Source organism: Salmo salar, chromosome ssa06 (assembly GCF_905237065.1).
Source record: "Salmo salar chromosome ssa06, Ssal_v3.1, whole genome shotgun sequence".
Lineage (NCBI taxonomy): Eukaryota > Metazoa > Chordata > Actinopteri > Salmoniformes > Salmonidae > Salmo > Salmo salar.
The window spans coordinates 52580656-52608182 of record NC_059447.1 but is presented as its reverse complement, the minus strand read 5'-3'; the positions used below and the strand labels follow the sequence as shown (position 1 = coordinate 52608182).

The window sequence follows — 27527 nt, the reverse complement described above, 5'->3', positions numbered from 1 at the left end:
CTACCGTCTCTTATGACCGAAAAGAACTTCTGGACATCAGAAAAGTGATTACTCACCGCGGACTGGAAGAAACTTTTTCCTTTAACGAGTCCCACGAGAAGGATATCCTGCTTTCACTGGAACAGGCCCAGATCCACGCCTTTGTGTGAAGAAAAGACGCCGGAAAAGGGGACGCAGATCGGGATCCCTCTGAGAAGCCGGAGGCGAGCGAGTAAACTCCCAATGCCTTCCATTCTCCTTGCTAACGTGCAATCGTTAGAAAATAAAATTGATGACCTACTATTAAGATTATCCTACCAATGAGACATTAATAACTGTAACATCTTATGTTTCACCGAGACGTGGCTGAACGAAGAAACGGACAATATAAAACTGGCGGGATTTTCCATGCACCGGCAGAACAGAGACGCTACCTCTGGTAAGACAAGGGGTGGGGGTGTGTGTTTTTTGTCAATAACAGCTGGTGCGCGATGTCTAATATTAAAGAAGTCTCGAGGTATTGCTCGCCTGAGGTAGAGTAAGCTGTGGACCACACTATCTACCAGAGGTTGACCGAATAATCGGCATGGCCGATTAATTAGGGCCAATTTCAAGTTTTCATGACAATCGGTAATCGGTATTTTTGGATGCCGATTATGGCCGATTACATTGCATTCCACGAGGAAACTGCGTGGCAGGCTGACCACCTGTTACGCGAGTGCAGCAAGGAGCCAAAGTAAGTTGCTAGCTAGCATTAAACTTATCTTATAAAAAACAATCAATCTTCACATAATCACTAGTTGACTACACATGGTTGATGATATTACTAGGTTAACTAGCTTGTCCTGCGTTGCATATAATCAATGCGGTGTCTGTTAATTTATCATTGAATCACAGCCTACTTCGCCAAATGGGGGATGATTTAACAAAAGTGTCTTCGCGAAAAAAAGCACAATCGTTGCACGAATGTACCTAACCATAAACATAAATGAATTTCTTATAAATCAATACACAGAAGTATATATTTTTAAACCAGCATATTTAGTTAAAAGAAATTCATGTTAGCAGGCAATATTAACTAGGGAAATTGTGTCACTTCTCTTCATTGCATTCATTGCACGCAGAGTCAGGGTATATTCAACAGTTTGGGCCGCCTGGCTCGTTGCGAACTAATTTGCCAGAATTTTACATAATTATGACAGAACATTGAAGGTTGTGCAATGTAACAGCAATATTTAGATTTAGGGTTGCCACCTGTTCGATAAAATACGAAACGGTTCCGTATTTCACTGAAAGAATAAACGTTTTGTTTTCGAAATGTTCGTTTCCAGATATGACCATATTAATGACCAAAGGTTCGTATTTCTGTGTGTATTATATTATAATTAAGTCTATGATTTGATATTTGATAGAGCAGTCTGACTGAGCGGTGGTAGGCAGCAGCAGGCTCGTAAGTATTCATTCAAACTTTACTGCGTTTGCCAACAGCTCTGAGCCAACAGCTCTTGATCACAGCGCTGTTTATGACTTCAAGCCTGTCAACTCCTGAGATTAGGCTGGCAATACTAAAGTGCCTATTAGAACATCAATAATCAAAGGTATATGAAATACAAATGGTATAGAGAGAAATAGTCGACGCGTCATAATTCCTATAATAACTACAACCTAAAAGTTCTGAACTGGGAATATTGAAGAACTGGGAATATTGAACCACCAGCTTTCATATGTTCTGAGCAAGGAACTTAAACGTTAGCTTTTTTACATGGCACATATTGCACTTTTACTTTCTTCTCCAACACTGTGTTTTTGCATTATTTAAACCAAATTGAGCATGTTTCATTATTTATTTGAGACTAAATTGATTTTATATATGTATTATATTAAGTTAAAATAAAAGTGTTAATTGTTCATTCAGTATTGTTGTAATTGTCATTACTACAAATATATACACTGCTCAAAAAAATAAAGGGAACACTTAAACAACACAATGTAACTCCAAATCAATCATACTTCTGTGAAATCAAACTGTCCACTTAGGAAGCAACACTGATTGACAATAAATTTCACATGCTGTTGTGCAAATGGAATAGACAACAGGTGGAAATGATAGGCAATTAGCAAGACACCCCCAATAAAGGAGTGCTTCTGCAGGTGGGGACCACAGACCACTTCTCAGTTCCTATGCTTCCTGGCTGATGTTTTGGTCACTTTTGAATGCTGGCGGTGCTTTCACTCTAGTGGTAGCATGAGACGGAGTCTACAACCCACACAAGTGGCTCAGGTAGTGCTGCTCATCCAGGATGGCACATCAATGCGAGCTGTGGCAAGAAGGTTTGCTGTGTCTGTCAACGTAGTGTCCAGAGCATGGAGGCGCTACCAGGAGACAGGCCAGTACATCAGGAGACGTGGAGGAGGCCGTAGGAGGGCAACAACCCAGCAGCAGGACCGCTACCTCCGCCTTTGTGCAAGGAGGTTGCAGGAGGAGCACTGCCAGAGCCCTGCAAAATGACCTCCAGCAGGCCATAAATGTGCATGTGTCTGTGGTCTCCACCTGCAGAAGCACTCCTTTATTGGGGGTGTCTTGCTTATTACTTAAATCCGTTTTACCTCATTTTTACCAGCATTTCACATGTGCAACAGGGGAAAAAACATCCTAGACCACATTTACTCCACAGACAGAGATGCATACAAAGCTCTCCTCCGTCCTCCATTTGGCAAATCTGACCACAATTCTATCCTCATGATTCCTGCCTACAAGCAAAAACTAAAGCAGGAAGTACCAGTGATGCTCGTTGAATGTGGCAGGGCTTGAAAACTATTACGGACTACAAAGGGAAACCCAGAAGCGAGTTGACCAGTGACGCGAGCCAACCAGACGAGCTAAAAGCCTTTTATGCTCGCTTCGAGGCAAGCAACACTGAAGCACGCACGAGAGCACCAGCTGTTCTGGATGACAGTGTGATAATGCTCTCGGTAGCCGATGTGAACAAAACCTTTAAACAGGTCAACATTCACAAAGCCGCTGAGCCTGACAGATTACCAGGACGTGTACTCAAAGCATGCGCGGACCAACTGTCAAGTGTCTTCACTGACATTTTCAACCTCTCCCTGACCGAGTCTGTAATACCTACATGTTTCAAGCAGACCACCTTAGTCCCTGTGCCCAAGGAAGCGAAGGTAACCTGCCTAAATGATTACCGCCCCGTGGCACTCACATCAGTAGCCATGAAGTGCATTGAAAGGCTGGTCATGGCTCACATCAACAGCATCCTCCCGGACACCCTAGACCCACTCCAATTTGCATACCGCCCCAACAGATCCACAGATGACGTAATCTCAATGGCACTCCACACCGCCCTTTCTCACCTGGAAAAAAGGAACACTTATGTGAAAATGCTGTTCATCGACTACAGACCAGTGTTCAACACCATAGTGCCCACGAAGCTCATCACTAAACTAATGACTCTGGGACTAAACACCTCCCCCTGCAACTGGATCCTGGACTTCCTGACGGGCCGCCCCCAGGTTGTAAGATTAGGCAACAACACGTCTGCCACGCTGATCCTGAACACTGGGGCCCCTCAGGGGTGTGTACTTAATCCCCTCCTGTATTCCCTGTTCATCCACGACTGCATGGCCAAACACGACTCCAACACCATCATTAAGTTTGCTGACGACACAACAGTGGTAGGCCTGATCACCGACAACAATGAGACAGCCAATAGGGAGGAGGTCAGAGAACTGGCACTATGGTGCCAGGACAACAACCTCTCCCTCAATGTGAGCAAGACAAAGGAGCTGATCGTGGACTACAGGAAAAGGCGGGCCGAACAGGCCCCCATTAACATCGACGGAGCTGTAGTGAAGCGAGTCGAGAGTTTCAAGTTCCTTGGTGTCCACATCACCAACAAACTAATATGGTCCAAACATACCAAGACAGTCGTGAAGAGAGCACAACAACCTTTTCCCTCACAAGAGACTGAAAAGATTTGGCATGGGCCCCCAGATCCTAAAAAGGTTCTACAGCTGCACCATCGAGAGCATGATGACCGATTGCATCACCGCAACTCCTCGCCTGGTAAGGTGCTACAGAGGGTAGTGCGAATCGCCCAGGACATTACTGGGGCCAAGCTTCCTGCCATCTAGGACCTATATAATAGGCGGTGTCAGAGGAAAGCCCATAAAATTGTCAGACTCCAGTCACCCAAGTTATAGACTGTTTTCTCTGCTACCGCACGGCAAGCGGTACCGGAGCGCCAAGTCTAGGACCAAAAGGCTCCTCAACAGCTTCTACCCCCAAGCCATCAGACTGCTGAACAATTCATAAAAATCGCCAACAATTTACATTGACCCCCCCACCTATGCATAGTCACTTCGCCCTCACCTACATGTACAGATTACCTCAACTAGCCTGTACCCCTGCACACTGACTCGGTACCGGTGCCCCCTGTATATAGCCTCGTTATTGTTATTCTTATTGTGTTACTTTTTATTATTAATTTTTATTTTATCCTACTTGGTAAATATGTTCTTCTTCTTGAACTGCTCTGTTGGTTAAGGGTTTGTAAAGTAAGCATTTCATGGTGAAGTCTACACTTGTTGTATTCGGCGCATGAGGCAAATAAAGTTTGACTTAATTTGATTTGAAGATGCTTCCCCCTCTCAGGCCCCAGAGCCTGTGTAGGGATCTGAGCACATTTGACTAAGTGAAGGAGTACATTGACATTTGTTTCGTTTTTTGAGGATAATATGTGGAAATTATTATAATTTTTTGTTGTTGTTATATTATTATTATTTTGTATATATTTTTGTTAAAGTATTTTCGTTTTTACCCCACCCAATAGGTGGCGGCAATACACCTTTTCGGATGTAGTCTGTCAATAAATCCTTGAAGAAGAGTAAGACATTTTAAGAAGAAGTTGATATTTGGACGGATGCAGAAAGTCATATCCAAACAATTATTTAAGTCTTTGACACAACTTTTCTTATTACGGAATTCAAGAACAGTCACTTCTAAAATGTCTTTCCAGTACCCAAATGCTTACCGTGACGAGGCAGTTGTAAGTAACAGGCTAGCTTGTCATGTCGCTTCCAAGTGAATGGGGAGGAGCTAGCCACTTGCTAGCTTGCCATGTACCGGTACTAGGCTAACTAGCTAGCGCTCTTTGTTTATTTGGATAGTTTGAGGCTACTAAAATAACTTGGCGTTTGAACACATGCTCATTGCTAGCTATGAACCGAGTTCGCGAGTTAACAATAGAACATTAGTTAGCTAACTGTTAGCATAATGTTACCGGCATGGATAACCCAACCTCGAATGAATGAATGAGTCAGCCAGCCAGCTAGCTAGGCTTCGTTCGCCTTTTGTTGGCTTTGTCTCATGTTAGCTAGCTGCTAGCAAAGCTTTTTCATAGGCTGGCTAGTTAGCAAGCAAGCTAACCTTAGCGCTGTCATGTTATCGCAATACATCCAGCAACAAATGATGAATGATCAAAGTTGTTTGGTGACTGCTGCCGCACATTATGGATTTCACCTGCATGTTATTTCTCACAGGTGGATGACTACCATGGCAATAAGATTCCAGACCCGTACAGTTGGCTGGAAGACCCAGACAGCGAAAAGACGCAGGTAAACGCCCATTTGCCATTCATTCAACACTAGTTGAAGGAATGTAATCGCAACGTTACCAGTTGGTTTCGGTCAGGGAGTCATTAGTCGGGGTCAATATTTTTACATCTGATGAAATTCACATTAATTTGTATGTTATTACTTTTGTCAAGGTATAATAAAGTTAGCTGAGTTGGTCACTGTAGATTGTGCCACTGCCAACTCCTCCCCACAATCCAGGGGGGGAAAAAAATGGAAATTAAATTTGAGTCACCAACTCAGCACATCTACCTAAAATGTCCAACCAGTATTGACATAGGCTACTGACATAGTAGGTAAGGTTGCAACCAGCACCACCACCTGTGAATTAGTGGTCATTGCATTGATGTTGATATGTCTTGTTTCTTCCCAGGCTTTTGTCAATGCTCAGAACCAGCTGACACTGCCCTACTTGGAGCGCTGTGAGGTGCGGGACCTGTTCAAGGAGCGCATGACGGAGCTCTACGACTACCCCAAATACAGCTGTCCCTTCAAGAGGGGGAGCAGGTGAGAGGAGTATGCTGGGGTTGGGTCAAGGTTAGCGAGCACATCTGACCCACTTGCTTACAGCTACACTAGGGTCAGACAGCCATCCTTTGTAAATTAAGAAACTGCGGATATGGCTCGGAAAGTGGGATGAGAAAGTTGTCACATTATCCCAACCGTTACACTGAGAATATTGAATGACTGTTAGTTTTCTGGAAAAAATGTCCACAGCAGTCATTCCGACCCTAGTGCAGCTGTAAGCAAGCAGGTCGGGTCTGCTGGCTAGGTCAAGGTGTGGGAGTTTTGAGGAGCTTTGCTGCACCCTAAAACACAGGGTCATGTTCATTAGGGCATGTAACAGAAAATGTCTTAAATGTTCTGCAACAGAAAATAAAAATGAGCATTTCTTATTGGACAGCTCCAGAGGTTTATTCACTAGGAACCCATCAGAAGCAAACTATCAAATGGCGGAGGGACCTAGCTGCATTTGTCAAATAGAAAAATTATTCTGCTTCAAAACGTTTTTCGTTAAGAAAAATAATGAAGGGTAGTAGTGGTCCGATTCAATTCGAACCCTGGTGCAGTTCGCTGCAGGTGAGAAAGAAAAATAACCAGAGTCGAGCACTATTATTGGTTGTTTGACTGTGAGCATTTGATGAAATGCACACAGCATCATAACTTGAGATCTCTGAAACATTCTGTGAGTAGCAGCACATTTATGGGAGCATCCTATGTAGATTAGGGGAGACGAGGGGTTATAGGCTTTTGAATTTAGCCTATTCACGTCGGAGTTAGAGCATCTATTTCTGTTTCCTGCTGCATGTTGGAAGATCAAAGCGAAAGTAATATGAAGATTGGGACACAAGTGATGCTTCATGATAATCATAAATAGATTTAACAAAAGACATGCATAGACGCGTGGTTTTGTTTAGAAATTTTAGGTTGTTTGACATTTTGTCAATGTGAAACCAACCAGACTAAAATGTAAATAATACAAAATAACAAATAGGCGATCTCTGATTCGAACTGTAGCTCAAAACTGTGAGAAAACGCACTGAGTGGCTCAGGGGGACTTGTCTCTTGGAATACTGGGTAGTGCGGTTCCATTGATGTCTGGCTCACATTCCTGGCCCCCTCTACAGGTATTTCCACTTCTACAACACGGGTCTCCAGAACCAGAGTGTGATGTATGTTCAGGAGAGCCTGGAGGCAGAGCCCACAGTCTTTCTGGATCCAAACACTTTCTCTGAGGACGGGACTGTTGCTTTACAAGGTGGGGGACTAAAATGTGTACAAACAATATTAATATTTAAAACACATTTGTGTAGAATATTTTCTTTATTGACAATACTACACAGATGGCCGTTGTCTTCATGATATATTCTCTATTAACAATCAATGTGTGTCGCTGACTGAATACTATGTTGTCTAGCCGGACATGCAAGGCTATATGATGCGTATTCAGAAAGTATTCACACCCCTTGACTTTTTCCACATTTTGTTGTGCTACAGCCTGAATTTAAAATGATTCATTTGAGATTTGTCACTGGCCAACACACAATACCCCATCATTTCAATGTGGAATTATGTTTTTGGCCATTTTTACAAGTTAATTAAAAATGAAAAGCTGAAATGTCTTGAATCAATAAGTATTCAACCCCTTTTGTTATGGACAGCTTATATAACTTCAGGAGTAAAACTTGCCTAAAGTCAACAAGTTGCATGGACTCAGTCTTTGTGCAGTAATAGTGTTTAAACAATTTTTTGAATCACTACCTCATCTCTGTACCCAACACACTAAATTATGTAAGGTCCCTCATTTGAGCAGTGAATTTCAAACACAGATTCAACCACATAGACAAGGGAGGTTTTCCAATGCCTCATAAAGAACACCTACTGGTAGATGTGTGTGTAAAAAGGAAAAAAAATAGATATTGAATATCCCTTTGAGTATGGTGACATATTAATTACACTTTGGATGATGTATCAATACACCCAGTCAATACAAAGATACAGGCGTCCTTCCTAACTCAGTTGCCAGGGAGGAAGGAAACTGCTCAGGGATTTCAGTTTGGCCAATGGTGACTTTAAAAGAGAGTTTAATGGCTGTTATTGGATAAAACTGAAGATGGATCAACAACATTGTAGTTGCTCCACAATACTAACCTAATTGACAGTGAAAAGAAAGCCTGTACAGAATAAAACATATTCCAAAGCACTCATCCTGTTTACAACAAGGCACTGAAAGTAATACTGCAAAATATGTGGTCAAGAAATTAACTTTTTGTCCTGAATGCAAAGTGTTATGTTTGGGGAAAATCCAATACAACACGTTACTGAGTACCACTCTCCATCCTCTATTTTCAAGCATTGTGGTAGCTGCGTCATGTTATGGGTATGCTTGTAATCATTAAGGACTAGGGGGTTTTTCAGAATGGAGCTAAGCACAGGCAAAATCCTAAAGGAAAACCTGGTTGTCTGCTTTTCACCAGACAGTGGGAGATGTATTCACCTTTCAGCAGGACAATAACCTAAAACACAAGGCCAAATCTACACTGGAGTTGCTTACCACAAGACCGTGAATGTTCCTGAGTGGCCGAGTTAAAATTCTGACTTAAATCTACTGAAATCTATGGCATGACCTGAAAATAGTTGTCTAGCAATGATCAACAACCAATTTGACAGAGCTTTAAGTATTTTGAAAATAATAATGGGCAAATGTTGCACAATACAGGTGTGGAAGTCTCTTGGGCTAAAAAATGATAGCCGAACAGCTATAATCACTGCCAAAGTTTCTTATACAAAATATTGACTCGGGGGTGTGAATACTTACTTAAATTAGATTTCTGTATTTCATTTTATACATTTGTGACATTTGGAGAAAAAAAGTGTTTTCACTTCGTCATTATGTGGTATTGTGTGTGCCGTCGTGCCCAAAAGTTTTGAGAATGACACAAATATTCATTTTCAAAGTCTGCTGCCTCAGTTTGTATGATGGCAATTTGCATATACTCCAGAATGTTATGAAGAGTGATCAGATGAATTGCAATTAATTGCAAAGTCCCTCTTTGCCATGCAAATGAACTGAATCCCCAAAAACATTTCCACTGCATTTCAGCCCTACCACAAAAGGACCAGCTGACAGCATGTCAGTGATTCTCTCGTTAATACAGGTGTGAGTGTTGATGAGGACAAGGCTGGAGATCACTCTGTCATGCTGATGGAGTTCGAATAACCGACTGGAAGTTTCAAAAGGAGAATGGTGCTTGGAATCATTGTTCTTCCTCTGTCAACCATGGTTACCTGCAAGGAAACACGTGCCGTCATCATTGCTTTGCACAAAAAGGGCTTCACAGGCAAGGATATTGCTGCCAGTAAGATTGCACCTAAATCAACCATTTATTGGATCATCAAGAACTTCAAGGAGAGCGGTTCAATTGTTGTGAAGAAGGCTTCAGGGCGCCCAAGAAAGTCCAACAAGCGCCACGACCGTCTCCTAAAGTTGATTCAGCTGCGGAATCTGAGCACCACCAATACAGAGCTTGCTCAGGAATGGCAGCAGGCAGGTGTGATTGCATCTGCACGCACAGTGAGGCAAAGACTTTTTGAGGATGGCCTGGTGTCAAGAAGGGCAGCAAAGAAGCCACTTCTCTCCAGGAAAAACATCATGGACAGACTGATATTCTGCAAAAGGTACAGGGATTAGACTGCTGAGGACTGAGGTAAAGTCATTATCTCTGAATCCCCTTTCCGATTGTTTGGGGCATCTGGGGAAAAAAGCTTGTCCGGAGAAGACAAGGTGAGCGCTACCATTAGTCCTGTGTCATGCCAACAGTAAAGCATCCTGAGACCATTCATGTGTGGGGGTGCTTCTCAGCCAAGGGAGTGGGCTCACTCACAATTTTGCCTAAGAACACAGCCATGAATAAAGAATGGTACCAACACACCCCCTGAGAGCAACTTCTCCCAACCATCCAGGAACAGTTTGGTGACGAACAATGCCTTTTCCAGCATGATGGAGCACCTTGCCATAAGGCAAAAGTGATACCTAAGTGGCTCGGGGAACAAAACATAAATATTTTGGGTCCATGGCCAGGAAACTCCCCAGACCTTAATCCCTTTGAGAACTTGTGGTCAATCCTCGAGGCGGCTGGACAAACAAAAACCCCCAATCTGACAAACTCCAAGCATTGATTATGCAAGAATGGGCTGCCATCAGTCAGGATGTGGCCCAGAAGTTAATTGACAGCATGCCAGGGCGGATTACAGAGGTCTTGGAAAAAGAAGGGTCAACACTGCAAATATTGACTCTTTGCATCAACTTCATGTAATTGTCAATAAAAGCCTTTGACACTTATGAAATGCTTGTAATTATACTTCAGTATTCCATAGTAACATCTGACCAAAATATCTAAAGACACTGAAGCAGCAAACTTTGTGGAAATTAATATTTGTGTCATTCTCAACTTTTGGCCATGACTGTAGATGGGTGGGGAATACATTTTGAATTCAGGCAATAACACATAATGTAGAATACGTCAAGGGGTATGAATACTTTCTGAAGGAGCTGTACAGGGATGCAAACTCGTCTCTTAAGCGATATTCTCAATTTTGATCTCAAAATAGGCCATCCAAGTTAATTGTGTAAATCAGAAGGGGGAAAAAAAGTTTTGGGGGGGACGGGGTGTCTGTCATTTAAAATCTTTGCCTCAGCACAGAATGCATCTAAATGTTACATACAGCTGGGGTGTGCACACTGATCTTCTGTTATGTTTGTTTAATTGTTGGAGCAGCTTGCTTCTTGAGAAAAGTGCTTACGCTGTCTTTTCATTTAGCCTGTTAGAACCAAGAGCCCAGGCCAGTCTGACTAGGCGTCGCAGTCATGCAGCCTCGGAGTGCCATAGAGGAATAACGGAGCACCGTGACAGTCATGGTGCTACCTTTTACCCTTTCTACCGCATTTTAGTGCTCATTTTGTATAATTCCAGAAACCATATAATTGTCAGTTTTTGGCTGCTCATGGCCTGCTAATTGTTGGTTTGGTAGCTAGCTAGCAAACAACCTGTTAACTTGACCAATATAGGCTATGCACAAATGTGGATGGCACAGGAATAATTGAAAAGGGATAGATGGCCTACTCAGAGAGATGCTTCAAAGGTAGGATGCATACTAGTACTTTGTTGAAGCACCTTTGGCAGTGATCACAACCTTGAGTATTCTTTGGTATGATGCTGCAAGCTAGGCACACCTGTATTTGGGGAGTTTCTCCCATTTGTCTCTGAAGATCCTCTCAAGCTCTGTCAGGTTGGATAGGAAGCGTTGCTGCACAGCCATTTTCAGGTCTATCCAGAGATGTTCGATCGGTTCAAGTCTGGGTTCTGGCTGGGCCACTCAAGGACATTCATAGACTTGTCCCAAAGCCACTCCTATGTTGTCTTGACTGTATGCGTAGGGTTGTTGTCCTGTTCGAAGGTGAAACTTCTCGTGCAGGTTTTCATGAAGGTTCTATCTGTACTTTGCTCCGGTCATCTTTCCCTCGATCCTGACTAGTCTCCCAGTCCCTTCCGCTGAAAAACATCCCCACAGCATGATGCTGCCACCCATGCTTCACTGTAGGGATGGTGCCAGGTTTCCTCCAGACGTGACGCTTGGCATTCAGGCCAAAGAGTTCAATCTTGCTTTCGTCAGACCAGAGAATCTTGTTTCTCATGGTCGGATACCTTTTGGCAATCTCCAAGCGGGCTGTTGTGGCTTTTACTGAGTGTTTTCCGTCTGGACACTCTAACATAAAGGCCTGATTGGGGGAGTGCTGCAGAGATGGTTGTCCTTCTGGAAGGTTCTCCCACCTCCACAGAGGAACTCTGGAGCTCTGTCAGTGACCATCAGGTTCTTGGTCACCTCCCTGAGGTCTTGTTGGTTCCAAACTTCTTCAATTTAAGAATGATGCTGGCCACTGTGTTCTTGGGGACCTTCAATGCTGCAGAATAATTTTTGTTGTACCCTTCCCCAGATCTGTGCCTCAACACAATCCTGTCTCTGAGCTTTTCAGACAATTCCTTCAACCTCATGGCTTGGTTTTTGCTCTGAGATGCACTGTCAAATTTGGGACCTTTTTAAATAGACAGGTGTGAAAAGAAAGGTGGACTCCAAGTTGTAGAAACATGTCAAGGATGATCAATGGAAACAGGATGCATCTGAGCTCAATTTTGAGGCTCATAGCAAAGGGTGTTATTTCTGTTTTTTTTATTTTAATACATTTGCAATAATATCTAAACCTGTTCACTTTGCCATTATGGGGTATTGTGTCGAGTGTGACGAGAAACATTTAATTCATTTTATAATAAGGCTATAATGTAACAAAATGTAGAAAAAGCCAAGGGTCTAAATACTTCCCGACTGGTGTGTGTGTGTGAGATATAGTACCAGTCAAAAGTTTGGACACCTACTCATTCCAGGTTTTTTTTTTTTTTTTTTTTTTTATAACACAATTTTTTACATTGTAGAATAACAGTGAAGACATCAACTATGAAATAACACACAGAATCATGTAGTAATAATAAATAAATAAATAAATATTTTACATTTAAGTTTCTTAAAAATAGCCACTCTTTGCCTTGATGACAGCTTAGCACACTCTTGGCATTTTCTCAACCAGCTTCACCTGGAATGCTTTTCCAACTGTTTGTTGGCTGCTTTTTCTTCTCTGCGGTCCAACTCATCCCAAACCATCTCAATTGGGTTGAGTTCAGGTGATTTTTGTGGAGGCCAGGTCATCTGATGCAGCACTTCATCACTCTCCTTCTTGGTCAAATAGCCCTTACAGCCTGGAGGTGTGTTTGGTCATTGTCCTGTTGTTGAAAAACAAATGATAAGCGCAAACCAGATGGGATAACGTATCGATGCAGTTAATGCTGGTTAAGTGTGCCTTGAATTCTAAATAAATCACTGACAGTTCCACCAGCAAAGCACCCACACACCATCACACCACCACCTCCATGCTTCACGGTGGGACCACACATGCAGAGATCATCCGTTCACCTATTCTGCGTCTCAGAAAGACATGGTGGTTGGAACCTAAAATCAAATTTGGACTCATCAGACAAAAGGACATGTTTCCACCAGTCTAATGTCCATTGCTCATGTTTCTTGGCCCAAGCAACTCTCTTCTTTTTATTGGTGGTGTCCTTTAGTAGTGGTTTCTTTGCAGCAATTCGACCATGAAGGCCTGATTTCATGCAGTCTCCTCTGAACAGTTGATGTTGTCAGTTACTTGAACTCTGTGAAGCAAATATTTGGGCTGCGATTTCTGAGGCTGGTAACTCTAATGAGAGGTAACTCTGTCTTCCTTTCCTGTGACAGTCCTCATGAGAGCCCGTTTCATCATAGCGCTTGATGGTTTTTGCGACTGCACTTGAAGAAACTTTCAAAGTTCTTAATTTTCCAGATTGACTGACCTTTATTGTTTTAAAGTAATGATTGACTGTCGTTTCTCTTTGCTTATTTGAGCTGTTCTTGCCTAAATTTGGACTTGGTCTTTTACCAAATAGGGCTATCTTCTGTATACTACCCTACCTTGTCACAACACAACTGATTTGGCTCAAACACATTAAGAAGGAAAGAAATTCCACAAATGTATTTTTAACAAGGCACACTGTTAATTGAAATGCGTTCCAGGTGACTAACTCATGAAGCTGGTTGAGCGTGTCAAGAGTCTGCAAAGCTGACATCAAGGCAAAGGGTGGCTACTTTGAAGATTATAAAAAAATATATAGATATTTTGATTTAACACTTTTTGTTTACTACATGATTCCATATGTTGTTTCATAGTGTTGATATCTTCACTATTATTCTACATTGTAGAAGTAAAGAAACCCTGTAATGAGTAGGTGTGCCCAAACTTCTGACAGGTACTGTATTTTCGAGAGAACTTCACCTGTCGGCCAAATTTTGGTCGTGGACCACAAGTCGGGGAATCTTGGCATAGGTTAACTCATTGTGCCCCTGCTCTCCGCCATCTCCTGTTATGTCTTCACTATAAAAGTCTTACTTGGTTAAATAAAGGCTTTAAATCAGGTTCTGTCAATCCTCAGGCTATGCGTTCTCGGAGGATGGCGAATACCTGGCGTATGGTACCAGCGCCAGCGGCTCGGACTGGGTGGAGATGCACTTCTTGCAGGTGGAGGGGGCTGTGGCCCTCAAGGACAAACTAGAGAGGGTTAAGTTCAGCTGCATGTCCTGGACCCATGACGGCAAGGGCCTCTTCTACAACTCTTACCCCATGCAGGAGGGCAAGAGCGATGGTGAGCATCCTGGCTAAGTAGACACACACTGAACAAAAATATAAACGCAACATGTAAAGTGTGGGTCCCATGTATCTTGACTTGAAATAAAAGATCCCAGAAGTGTTCAATACGCACAAAGCTAATTTCTCTAAAATGTTATGCACAAATGAGTTTACATTTCAGTTAGTAAACATTTATCCTTTGCCAAGGTAATCCATCCACCTGAGAGGCGTGGCATATCAAGAAGCTGATTAAACAGCATGCTCATTACACAACACCTTGTGTTGGGACAATAAAAGGCCACTAAAATGTGGGAGCATGCGATTGGTATGCTGACTGCAGGAATGTCCACCCAAGCTGTTGCCAGAGACTTGAATGTTCATTTCTCTACCATAAGTCGCCTCCAACGTTTGTCAGTACACCCAACTGGCCTTACAATCGCAGACCACTTGTATGGCCTCGTGTGGGCGAGCGATTTGCTGATGTCAACGTTGTGAACAGAGTGCCCCGCGGTGGGGTTATGGGCAGGCATAAGCTACAGACAACGAACACAATTGCATTTTATTGATGACAATTTAAATGCACAGATACCGCAACGAAATCCTAAGGCTCATTGTCTTACCATTCATTTGATGTCATCACCTCCATGTTTCAGCATGATAATGCACGGCCCCATGTCGCAAGGATCTGTAGACAATTCCTGGAAGCTGAAAATGTCCCATTTCTTTCTTTGGCTGCATACTCACCAGATGTGACCCATTGAGCATGTTTGGGATGCTCTGGATCGACGTGTACGACAGCGTGTTCCAGTTCCCGCCAACATCCAGAAACTTTGCACAGCCATTGAAGAGGAGTGGGCTACAATCAACAGCCTGATCAACTCTATGGGAAGGAGATGTCACGCTGCATGAAGTAAATGATCACACTAGATACTGACTGTTTTTCTGATCCAAGCCTCAACTTTTTTTTTTTTTAAAGGTAATCTCTGAACAACAGATGCATATCTGTATTCCCAGTCGTGATTAGGGCCTAATGAATTAATTTCAATTGACAGATTTCTTTACAAGAAAAGTAACTCAGTAAAATCGTTGCGTGTTTATAATATGTTAGGGTCCTCCCATTGCCACAATGGGGCAGACATGGTACATTAACGTCTCTCTCTCCTCTAGGCACGGAGACGTCCACCAACCTGCACCAGAAGCTCTACTTTCACGTGTTGGGGACCCCCCAGTCCCAGGACTGCCTATGTGCTGAGTTCTCCGACCATCCAAAGTGGATGAGCGGTGTCGAGGTAGGATGGAGTCACTATTACTTAAACACTCTTCAACAGACAGGTGGGTGACTTGGTTCTAAGCTTAAATAGGCACTGAAGCAGAAATGACATTATTTGAGTAATGTCATTATCTTAATTGTAAGTAATATTTTCTGTTCATTTAGCATCTATGCCAATCCTGTTCCCCTCTTCACACAGTTTTGCTGTTAGCAATTTCTCTGGTATTTTATTTGGGTTAGGGTTAGCGGAAGAGGTTTGTGGTCAGAGTGCTTGACCAGTGTCGCTCTCTCCAGGTGTCCGATGATGGGCGCTACGTGCTGCTGTCCATCAGGGAGGGCTGTGACCCGGTCAACCGGCTGTGGTACTGCGACCTCCAAACCACTCCTCAGGGCATCACAGGTACCCCATGCCTTCATAATAAATTATAATAATCACATGTACCCTCGCCCAAAACGATGGTTCAGCTGAAGCTTTCTGAAGCTCCCTGAATTTATGACGACCCCCCCCGCCATATTTGTTTTAGAGCATGGCTTTTCCGTTAAAATATTTTCATTCTGTTTGTCACATGCACAATGCTTACTTACAAGCCCTTAACCAATAATGCAGTTCAAGAAATTGTAATGAAAATATTTACTAAATAAGTGAAAGTACTTTAAAAAATAACAATAAAATAACAACGAGGCTATATACAGGGGGTACTGGTACAGAGTCGTGCGGGGGTACAGGTTAGTTGAGGTAATTTGTACATGTAGGTAGGGGTAAAGTGACTGCATAGATAATAAACAGTGAGTAGCAACAGCGTAAAAAAATAAACGGGTCAATGCAAATAGTCTGGGTAGCAATTTGCTACATTTTTTATCAGTCTAATGGCATCACGGTAGAAGCTGTTGAGGAGCCTTTTGAACCTAGACTTAGCGCTCTGGTACTGCTTTCCATACGGTAGCAGAGAGAACAGTCTATGACTAGGGCCTCTGGAGTCTTTGCCATTTTTTTTGTGCCTTCCGCTGACACGCCTGGTATATAGGTCCTGGATGGCAGGAAGCTTGGCCCCAGTGACGTACTGGGCTGTACGCACTACCCTCTGTAGCACCTTGTAGTCGGATGCCGAGCAGTGTTACCATACCAGGCGGTGATGCAACCGGTCAGGATGCTCTCTGGTGCAGCTGTAGAACTTTTTTAGGTTCTGGGGACACATGCCAAATCTTTTCAGTCTCCTGAGGGGGAAAATGTGTTGTCGTGCCCTCTTCACAACTGTCTGGGTGTGTTTGGACCATTATAGTTCGTTGGTGATGTGGACACCAAGGAACTTAACTCTCGACACGCTCCACTACCTCCACGTTGATGTGAATGGGGGTGTATTCGGCTCTCCTTTTCCTGTATTCCACGATCAGCTCCTTCGTTTTACTCACGTTGAGGGAGAGGTTGTTGTCCTGACACCAGGTCTCTGACCACCTCCCTGTAGGCTGTCTCATCGTTGTTGGTGATCAGGTCTACCACTGTTGTGTCGTCAGTAAACGTAATGATGGTGTTGGAGTCGTGCTTGGCCACACAGTCGTGGGTAAATAGGGAGTACAGACGACAAACTAAGCACGCACCCCTGAGGGTCTCCAGTGTTGAGGATCAACGTGGCAGATGTGTTCTTGCCTACCCTTACCGCCTGGGGGCGGCCCGTCACAGGGAAGTGTTTAATCCTAGGGTCCTTAGCTTAGTGATGAGCTTTGTGGGCACTATGGTGTTGAACACTGAGCTGTAGTCAATGAACCGCACACTTACGTAGGTGTTGCTTTTGTCCAGGTGGGAAAGACAAGTGTGGAGTGCGATTGGCTCTGCGACCTTGTGAATGTTGACCTGTTTTAAAGGTCTTGCTCACATCAGCTACGAAGAACTTGATCACGCAGTCATCCAGAACAGCTTGGGCTCTCATGCATGCTTCAGTGTTGCTTACCTCGAAGCTAGCATAAAAGGTGTGTAGCTCGTCTGATAGGCTTACGACACTGGGCAGCTCGCGGCTGTGCTTCCCTTTTTGTAGTCTGTAATATTTTGCAAGCCCAGCCACATCCGACGAGCGTCAGAGCCGATGTAGTAGGATTGATGCTTTGCCTGTTTGATGGTTTGTCTGAGGGCATAGCGGGTTTTCTTAAAAGCGTCCGGATTAGTGTCCCGCTCCTTGAAAGCAGCAGCTCTAGCCTTTAGCTCGATGCAGATGTTGCCTGTAATCCATGGCTTCTGGGTGGGATATGTACGGAGCATATATGAATCCCGGAACATATTCCAGTCTGTGCTAGCAAAACAGTCCTGTAGCTTAGATTCCGCATCATCTGATCACTTCAATATTGAGGGAGTCGCTGGTACTTCCTGCTTTAGTTTTTGCTTGTAAGCAGGAATCGGGAGGATAGAATTATGGTCAGATTTGCCAAATGGAGGGCGAGCTTTGTATACATCTCTAATTAGCAGCCTCTCTGTGTTAGTGAATACTGTTTAATAGTCTGATGGCCTTGAGATAGAAGCTGTTTTTCAATCTCGGTCCCAGCTTTGATGCACCTGTACTGACCTCACCTTCTGGATGATGGCGGGGTGAACAGGCAGTGGCTCGGGTGGTTGTTGTCCTTGATGATCTTTTTGGCCTTCCTGTGACATTGGGTACTGTAGGTGTCCTGGAGAGTGGGTAGTTTGCCACCGGTGATGCGTTGTGCAGACCTCACCACCCTCTGGTGAGCCCTGCGGTTGTGGGAGGTGTAGTTGCCGTACTAGGCGGTGATACAGGTGACAGGATGCTCTCAATTGTGCATCTGTAAAAGTTTGAGGGTTTTGGGTGACAAGCCAAATTTCTTCAGGTTCCTGAGATTGAAGAGGAACGGTTGTACCTTCACCACACTGTCTGTGTGGGTGGACCATTTCAGTTTGTCAGTGATGTGTACGCAGAGGAACTTAACTTTCCACCTTCTCCACTGCTGTCCAGTCTGTGGATAGGGGGTGCTCCCTCTGCTGTTTCCTGAAGTCTACAATCATCTTCTTAGTTTTGTTGGTGAGTGAGGTTATTTTCCTGACACCACACTCCCAGAGCCCTCCATTCCTCCCTGCAGGTTGTCTCGTTGTTGGTAGTCAAGCCTACTCCTTTTGTGTCGTCTGATTGAGTTGGAGGTGTGCATGGCCACGCAGTCATGGGTGAACAGGAAGTACAGGAGGGGGCTGAGCATGTACCCTTGTGGGGCCCCAGTGTTGAGGATCAGCGAAGTGGAGATGTTGTTTCCTAGCTTCACCACCTGGGGGTGGCCCGTCAGGAAGTCCAGGACCAAAAACCCAGGGCCTCGAGCTTAATGATGAGCTTGGAGGGTGCTATGGTGTTGAGCTATAGTCAATGAACAGCATTCTTACATAGGTATTGCTCTTGTCCAGATGGGATAGGACAGTGCAATGACACAGATGTGTCAAGTTTTGATGGAGTGTGCAATTGGAATGCTTACTGCAAGAATGTCCACAAGAGAATTGTTACCAGAGAATTTAATGTTCATTTCTCTACAATAAGCTGCCTCCAACGTCGTTTTAGAGAATTTGGCGATACGTCTAACTGGCCTCACAACCTCAGACCTCGTGTAACCACGCCAGCCCAGGACCTCCACATCTGGCTTCTTTACCTGTGGGATTGTGTAAGACCAGCCACCTGGACATTTGATGAAGCTGGGGATTATTTCTGTCTGTAATAATCCCTTTTGTAGTGACAAATTAATTCTGATTGGTGGGGCCTGGCTCCGCGGTGGGTGGGCCTTGCTCCCAAGTGGGTGGACCTATTCTCTCCCAGGCCCACCCATGGTTGCACCCCTGCCCAGTCATGTGAAATCCTTAGATTAGGGGCTAAGTTATTTATTTCAATTGATATATTTCCTTAAATGAACTGTAACTCAGTAATGTCATTGAAATTGTTGCTTTTAATTTTTTTGTTCAGTATATATTGAATTATGTTTATCACACTATACTACAATAAACATAAGTTAAAATGCTGAGGCCATTGAGTGCTTTTGACCAAGAAGTAACAGGTTGGCGTGAAATCTCTGCTGCGCTCCATCAGCACGCACCATGGACGGCACCCTACACACTAAGGCCGTTTTGGCAATGAAAATATAGCCTTGCTAAAGAAGTAATTTTGCTATTCCATACTCTAGGTTTTTGCTGGATTTTATGCCACTGGCTCTACCACCAAAATTTTGCTCAAAACCAACCAGCTAGATTGTTTACTACCTTTTCAGAAGAGTTGCGGCTTTGTTGAACTTTCTGAGTAATCGATCATTCCATTCTCTGTGAAATCTTCTTGAAAGATCTCCCTCAAATGCCAGTTGGATTAGTTGAGCTTTCCTTTGGTGTAGCATGCTTCGTCTGTTCTTACTGAACACGTTTGTCAAAGCAGAAAAATGAGTTCCTGTCAGCTGCCTATCGTTAAGTATTGACACCTCAGTTCGCATAGCATTTTGAAATAGTTTTTCTTTTTGCAGCGCATTTCAAATGCTCCTTGCTTGATGCATGCCTAGCTAATCCTTTGGTTCTATCCATAGCATGCTTTCCAGTTAGAATACCGGCCTTGGTTGAAGGCCTTGTTTGCATTGGACCCAATACAGAACTTTCGACATGGGAATCAAAATGCTGCATCTGCAGTAACTGAGTATTCCAGCCACACTCTTCCTATGAACCAGTTGCTATTAAATGAAAGTTTTTGGACAGAATACCTGTGGCTAGGGTAGGATTCTAGGCTAACCTGGGCTCGGCTCCTCTGTTCCACGATCGTCAAAAACAGTCTTGAGGGGGCTGAGGAGCCATTATCCTGGAGGCACTTGTGGAAGGGGGGGGGTGTACGCTCGTCACACGGTGCTAGCTGGAGCTCGGCAGCAGCATTACTGCTGGGCTTGGAGGCAGCCTCTTTGGTTTGATTTATGATACCCACCGTGGCGGATTAGCTGGTTAGAGCAAAATAGTCAAATAACACTCAATGCCTTTTACCGCAAGCTAAGAAGCTAACTAAACTCTGGAGTTGAGTGTAGCATCTTAAACTACATTTGACCCCCCCCCTTAGAAATCAAAATCAAATGGGCCTATTACAGGCGGAGGCGTACCATGTAATTCGCGGAGCCTAGCAAAGATGTGCAGCGATTTTATAAAAAATAAATAAATAAAATCCACGCTTTTTATGGAAACCCACTGGCGTCATACCTAACCACCCAGTGGTTTTCCATAGCCCCCCTACATGCAAACACACACTTTACAGCGCGCTCTGTCAATGGTGCTGATGCAGCTCAGCGAAAGATTTCGCGCCAACCGTGTTACTCAATCATTTGAACTTTTTTGCAATTTTTATATTGGGACATAACTAAAACTGAGATGGCACACAGGTGGCTAAGCTCCTTTTTTCCCCCTTGTGGAGCCGGGCCCGCAAGCAGATCTGTTTTATGGAGATACAAATAGCATGTGCTTTCTCATTTGCTGCATACCGACACAGCTTGGCTAAATTGTAACCATTAAGCGGCCAGGTCTGATCAGACATGTCCATGCTGCTCATGGTTCTAACAGGGAAAATGAAATGATCCAAATAATTTCCTCGTGGTTCACGCAGCTCAAATTATACTGTATGTAACAACTCCATTGGACATGAAACAGTGATACAAATGTAACAGTACAACAAAATAGATTTTAAAATTGTCCTTTTCATTTTAAACTTCAGTGGTGCAACTAGTGCTATGAACCAAAACATTCATCTTGAGGCGACGGGTGGAGGCGGTGTAAAATGCAATCTGTTATTATATCATATATAAAATGGACATACTGTGTTTATTTTAATACAGACTACCTCAAAACATTACTTATCATTGAAAGTGACAAATTACCCAATGGATCATGATAATTTTCTGGTTAAAAAAAAGAGCATTAGGCTGAAGCGTAGGCTGCTGATGTGAATAATTGTCAGCAAACATTTTAATTTGAAGTCAATCTACATTGTTAGGAATTTTTATTTTGGACTAATTGATTAATTACGTTAGATTCAGGCCTGGACAATTCCATTCCTAATTTTATTTGGTGTCGCACTTTTCCCCCATCCCTAGCAAACACACCTGATTTTAAACTAATTGCATTTTTAACTGAATATGTTTAGTTGATTATTGGAGTCAGGTGTGTTAGCTGGGGCTGGTGCAGGCCTGCATCATGGTATGCACACGTGACAATTAATTCATACGTGGTGTGATGATCGACATGCTAAAAAAAAATAAAGGCCTGGCCCTAATCTTCACATTTTTTTTGCCATCTTAGCTATAGAAATAAAATCACTTGGCCAAATCTCCTTAGATTTTATTTTTTTCTTCATTTGAGCTCAATGGGAAAACCTGGTTAAATGGGTAAAATCCATCCATAAGTAGATATTTTCATTGGCCCTCTGTGTGCATCGCATTAGATCACTCATTTTATCTTTTTTCTTCTCCAGGCCTCTTGCCGTGGGTGAAGCTGATAGACAACTTTGATGCGGAGTACGAGTACGTGACCAACGAAGGCACGGTGTTCACCTTCAAGACCAACCTGGAGGCCCCGCGCTACCGCCTCATCAACATAAACTTTGCCCAGCCTGCCCAGGCCAACTGGAAGGAGCTTATCCCCCAGCACGACAAGGACGTCATCGGTAGGTCACAGACAATGAAAAGAGAGGGTTTTACGCAAATAATATACTTTATACAGAAGCTAGACCAAAATATAAACTAAAGAGGAAAAAATTATTTCCACCCACTGCTTGCTACTACCAACAAGTGATCTTTAAAAGGCAGCCTAATCAAGATATTTTGATTAGGTCGAAGGAATTGTCCGTAGAGCTCCGAGACAGGATTGTGTTGTGGCACAGATCTGGTGAAGGGTACCAAAACATTTCTGCAGCATTGAAGGTCCCCAAGGTCACAGTGGCCTCCATCATTCTTGAAAGGAAGAAGTTTGGAACCACCAAGACTCATCCTAGAGCTGGCTGCCCGGCCAAACTGAGCAATCGGGGGAGAAGGGACTTGGTCAGGGAGGTGACCAAGAACCCGATGGTCACTCTGACAGAGCTCTAGAGTTCCAATGTGGAGATGGGAGAACCTTCCAGAATAGTAAAAGGCACATGACCGCCCACTTGGAGTTTGCCAAAAGGCAACTAAAGAGAAACAATATTCTCTGGTCTGATGAAACTAATATTGAACTCTTTGGCCTGAATGCCAAGCATCATGTCTGGAGGAACCTGGCACCATCCCTACAGTGATGCATGGTGGTGGCAGCATAATGCTGTGGGGATGTTTTTCAACTGCAGGGAATGGGAGACTAGTCAGGATCGAGGGAATTGTTAACGGAGCAAAGTAAAGAGATCCTTGATGAAAACCTGCTACAGAGTGCTCAGGACCTCAGACTGGGGCGAAGGTTCACCTTCCAACAGGACAACAACCCTAACCACACAGCCAAGACAACGCAGGAGTGGCTTCGGGATACGTCTCCTTGAGTGGCCCAACCACAGCCTGGACTTGAACCCAATCGAACACCTCTGGAGAGACCTGAAAATAACTGTGCAGCAATGCTCCCCATACAACCTGACAGCGCTTGAGAGGATCTGAGAAGACGAATTGGAGAAACTCCCCGAATACAGATGTGCCAAGCTTGTAGCGTCATGACCAAGAAGACACTGTAATCGCTGCCAAAGGTGCTTCAACAAAGTACTGAGTAAAGGGTCTGAATACTTTTGTAAATATTTCCGTTTTTTTATTTGTAATACATTTACAACTTTTTCTGAACCTGTTTTTGCTTTGTCATTATGGGGTATTGTGTATGGATCGATGGGGGGGGGGGGGGAATTAATCCAATGTAGAATAAAGCTTTAACGTAACAATGTTGAAAAAGTCAAGGGGTCTGAATACTTATCGAATGCACTGTAGGTTTTTACCAAAATAACACTTTGGCTGCAGCCAGCAGTGATGACAACTTTTTTTTTAAAATAATAATAAATATGTGTATAGCGCTTTTCAATACAAGTAACAAAGTGCTTTGCATCATAAAATGTTAAAATAAAAGTACTAACAAAGACAGGATGAAGGAGAATTTAAAATAATGCATTAAAAGCATCTTTATAAGTGTGTCTTCAGTAGGGTTTTAAAGAGGCACTGAATCTACAAGTCTGATCTCCTCTGGCAGATCATTCCAAAGTCTAGGGGTCCTAATGGCAAATGCCCAGTCTCCTTTAGTTTTCAACCTAGACTTTGGAGTGGTCTACAGAGCCCTGTCAGAGGATCTCAGGCTGCGTCCTGGCTCATATGGATATTCAAGATCAGAGATATAGGTTAATTTAATAAAACATTTAAATATATTCTCAAAGTGACTGGTAGCCAGTGTAGAGAAGCTAAAATAGGTGTGATATGGGTACATTTTTCTTTTGCCTGTTAAAAGCTGAGCTGCAGCATTTTGAACTAACTAGACCAGGGTTGTCAAACGAATTTTGCCCCGGTGGCCGCATTCTGTCTTTAACGAGGTCCGCGCTGAAAGTTGGTTATTTCCTTGCTGTCAAAATTTGCAAAAAGTAGTCCTCACAGTTAAAAATATATGTTTACTCAAACCAATACGGGCTGGATTGAACCCCCTTTTGGGCCTAATGTTTGACACCCCTTAACTAAACGATGCAGTGATTTCTGGCAGACATTTATACAGAGTTCATTTTATTTCCTCAAGCCTAGATTACTGTATGTGTAACTTTCCCCAGATCAGTGACTAAAATAAATACTTGACTTTAGCTGTCTCTTAGATGATAAAAGCAGGACTGGACAAACTTCTTTACATGCAGCTCGAGGTTTAGGTCAGGTTCAAAGAAGAGACCAAGGTTTCTGGCCGCAGGCTTTACATTGGTTGACTAATGACCAAGGTTACTTAGAATCTGGGTTCTAGCAAGGTGTGGGACAAATATCATTGAACTTGAGAAAATGGTAAGACAAACAACATTTGATGTCAGCAAGACACTTAAGGGTAGCTACGCTAGCTTGGTCATTGGGTCTGATTGGTAAATACAGCTGTGTGTCATCTGCATAGCAGAGAAACTAAATGTTATGATTGCGAATGATAAGGGGAAGCATGTACAGAGAAATGGATGGGGCCCAGAATTGACCCCTGAGGGGGACACCGTAGTGAATAGGTGTTGCGGACAGTACTGAACCACCCATGCTGGGCAACATCTCCCACATAGATATGACCTGAACCACTGGTGGGCAACGTGAGAGATTCCTACCCAGCCGGTCAACAAAGATGTTATGATCAATAGTATCAAATGCGGCACTGAGATCCAAAATAACTACAATAGTGCTGTCGTTACGTGACTATCATTAATGTGATCACTGCTTTTTAATCAATTAACCTCTCTAGGGTATGTGGGACGAAATCGTCCCACCTACTCAACAGCCAGTGGAATCCCGTGGCGCGTTATTCAAATACCTTAGAAATGCTATTACTTCAATTTCTCAAACATATGACTATTTTACACCATTTTAACCTCTATGGGCTAGGTGGGACGCTAGCGTGCCACCCGTGGTGCACTCCATCAACAGCAGGTGCATTTCAAGAGCGGCAAATTTGAATCCAAATAAATGTCAAAATTCAAATTTTTCAAACATACAACTATTTTACACCCTTTGAAAGATAAACATCTCCTTAATCTAACCACGTTCTACGATTTCAAAAAGGTTTTACGGCGAAAGCATAAATTTAGAGTATGTTAGGACAGTACATTTACAAGAGTTGTGTGTAATGTTTTGTCAAGTCAAAGACAGGGTCACCAAAACCATAAAACCAGCTAAAATGATGCACTAACCTTTTACAATCTCCATCAGATGACACTCCTAGGACATTATGTTAGACAATGCATGCATTTTTAGTTCTATCAAGTTCATATTTATATCCAAAAACAGCGTTTTACTATGGCATTGATGTTGAGGAAATCGTTTCCCTCCAATAACCGGCAGTCAAGTCAGCGTAACAAATTAAATAATTAAAATTAGAAAACATTGGTAAAATATTATATTGTCATTTAAAGAATTATAGATTTACATCTCTTGAACGCAATCAACTTGCCAGATTTAAAAATAACCTTACTGGGAAATCACACTTTGCAATAATCTGAGCACTGCGCCCAGAAAAATACGCGTTGCGATACAGACTAGCCGTCATGTTGGGGAGATCTAAAATCGAAAATACTATGTAAATAATCCATTACCTTTGATTCTCTTCATCAGATGTCACTTCCAGGTATCACAGGTCCATAACGAATGTAGTTTTGTTCAAAAAAGCTCATAATTTATGTCCAAAAATCTCCGTCTTGTTAGCACATGATCTAAGCCAGCCGGACTTCTCGTCATGAACGAGGGGAAAAAATATATTTCCGTTCGTTCAAACATGTCAAACGTTGTATAGCATAAATCATTAGGGCCTTTTTAACCAGAACATGAATAATATTCAAGGTGGACGAATGCATACTCTTTTATAACGTATTGGAACGAGGGTACCCAACATGAACTCGCGCGCCAGGTGTCTAATGGGACATCATCGTTCCATGGCTCTTGTTCGGTCAGATCTCCCTCCAGAAGACTCAAAACACTTTGTAAAGGCTGGTGACATCTAGTGGAAGCAATAGGAAGTGCCAAAATATTCCTCAGCCCCTGTGTTTTTCAATGGGATAGGTTTAAAGGTAATACAACACATCAGGTATCCACTTGCTGTCAGAAAATGTCTCAGGGTTTTGCCTGCCAAATGAGTTCTGTTATACTCACAGACAGCATTCAAACAGTTTTAGAAACTTTAGAGTGTTTTCTATCCATATATAATAAGTATATGCATATTCTAGTTACTGGGTAGGATTAGTAACCAGATTAAATCGGGTACATTTTTTTTATCCAGACGTGCAAATGCTGCCCCCTAGCCCTAACAGGTTAAAGACAAGACTCTCGTTAATCTAACCACACTGTCCGATTTCAAAAAGGCTTTACAACGAAAGCAAAACATTAGATTATGTCAGCAGAGTACCCAGCCAGAAATAATCAGACACCCATTTTTCAAGCTAGCATATAATGTCACATAAACCCAAACCACAGCTAAATGCAGCACTAACCTTTGATGATCTTCATCAGATGACACTCATAGGACATTATGTTATACAATACATGCATGTTTTGTTCAATCAAGTTCATATTTATATCAAAAACCAGCTTTTTACATTAGCATGTGACGTTCAGAACTAGCATACCCACCGCAAACTTCCGGTGAATTTACTAAATTACTCACGATAAACGTTCACAAAAAACATAATTATTTTAAGAATTATAGATACAGAACTCCTTTATGCAATCGCTATGTCCGATTTTAAAATAGCTTTTCGGCAAAAGCACATTTTGCAATATTCTGAGTAGATAGCCCAGCCATCACGGGCTAGCTAATTTGACACCCACCAAGTTTGGCCCTCACCAAACTCCGATTTACTATTAGAAAAATTTGATTACCTTTGCTGTTCTTCGTCAGAATGCACTCCCAGGACTTCTACTTCAATAACAAATGTTGGTTTGGTTCAAAATAATCCATAGTTATGTTCAAATATCCTCTGTTTTGTTCGTGCGCTCAAGACACTATCCGAAGGGTGACGCGCCCGACGCGTTTCGTGACAAAAAAAATCTAAATATTCCATTACCGTACTTCGAAGCATGTCAACCGCTGTTTAAAATAAATTTTTATGCGATTTTTCTCGATAATATTCCGACCGGGAAACCCTGTTTTCGTTCAAAGACGAGAAAATAAAAACATGGTGTCGCCTCGTGCACGCGCCTCAGTCTCATTGTTCTTTG

General features: G+C 42.9%; 1 protein-coding gene across 1 annotated transcript in view; it reads left to right on the top strand.

Moving 5' to 3' along the window:
• The first annotated feature begins 4842 nt into the window (after window positions 1–4842).
• Window positions 4843–27527, top strand: part of LOC106607556 (prolyl endopeptidase) — a 63743-nt gene continuing 41058 nt past the window's right edge. The window contains exons 1-8 of the mRNA XM_014204595.2: window positions 4843–5039; window positions 5533–5607; window positions 5999–6132; window positions 7254–7384; window positions 14202–14411; window positions 15563–15684; window positions 15960–16065; window positions 22130–22321. Coding sequence (XP_014060070.1) covers window positions 4914–5039; window positions 5533–5607; window positions 5999–6132; window positions 7254–7384; window positions 14202–14411; window positions 15563–15684; window positions 15960–16065; window positions 22130–22321 — 1096 coding nt within the window. The 5' untranslated portion in view covers window positions 4843–4913. The remainder of the gene's footprint in view (window positions 5040–5532; window positions 5608–5998; window positions 6133–7253; window positions 7385–14201; window positions 14412–15562; window positions 15685–15959; window positions 16066–22129; window positions 22322–27527) is intronic.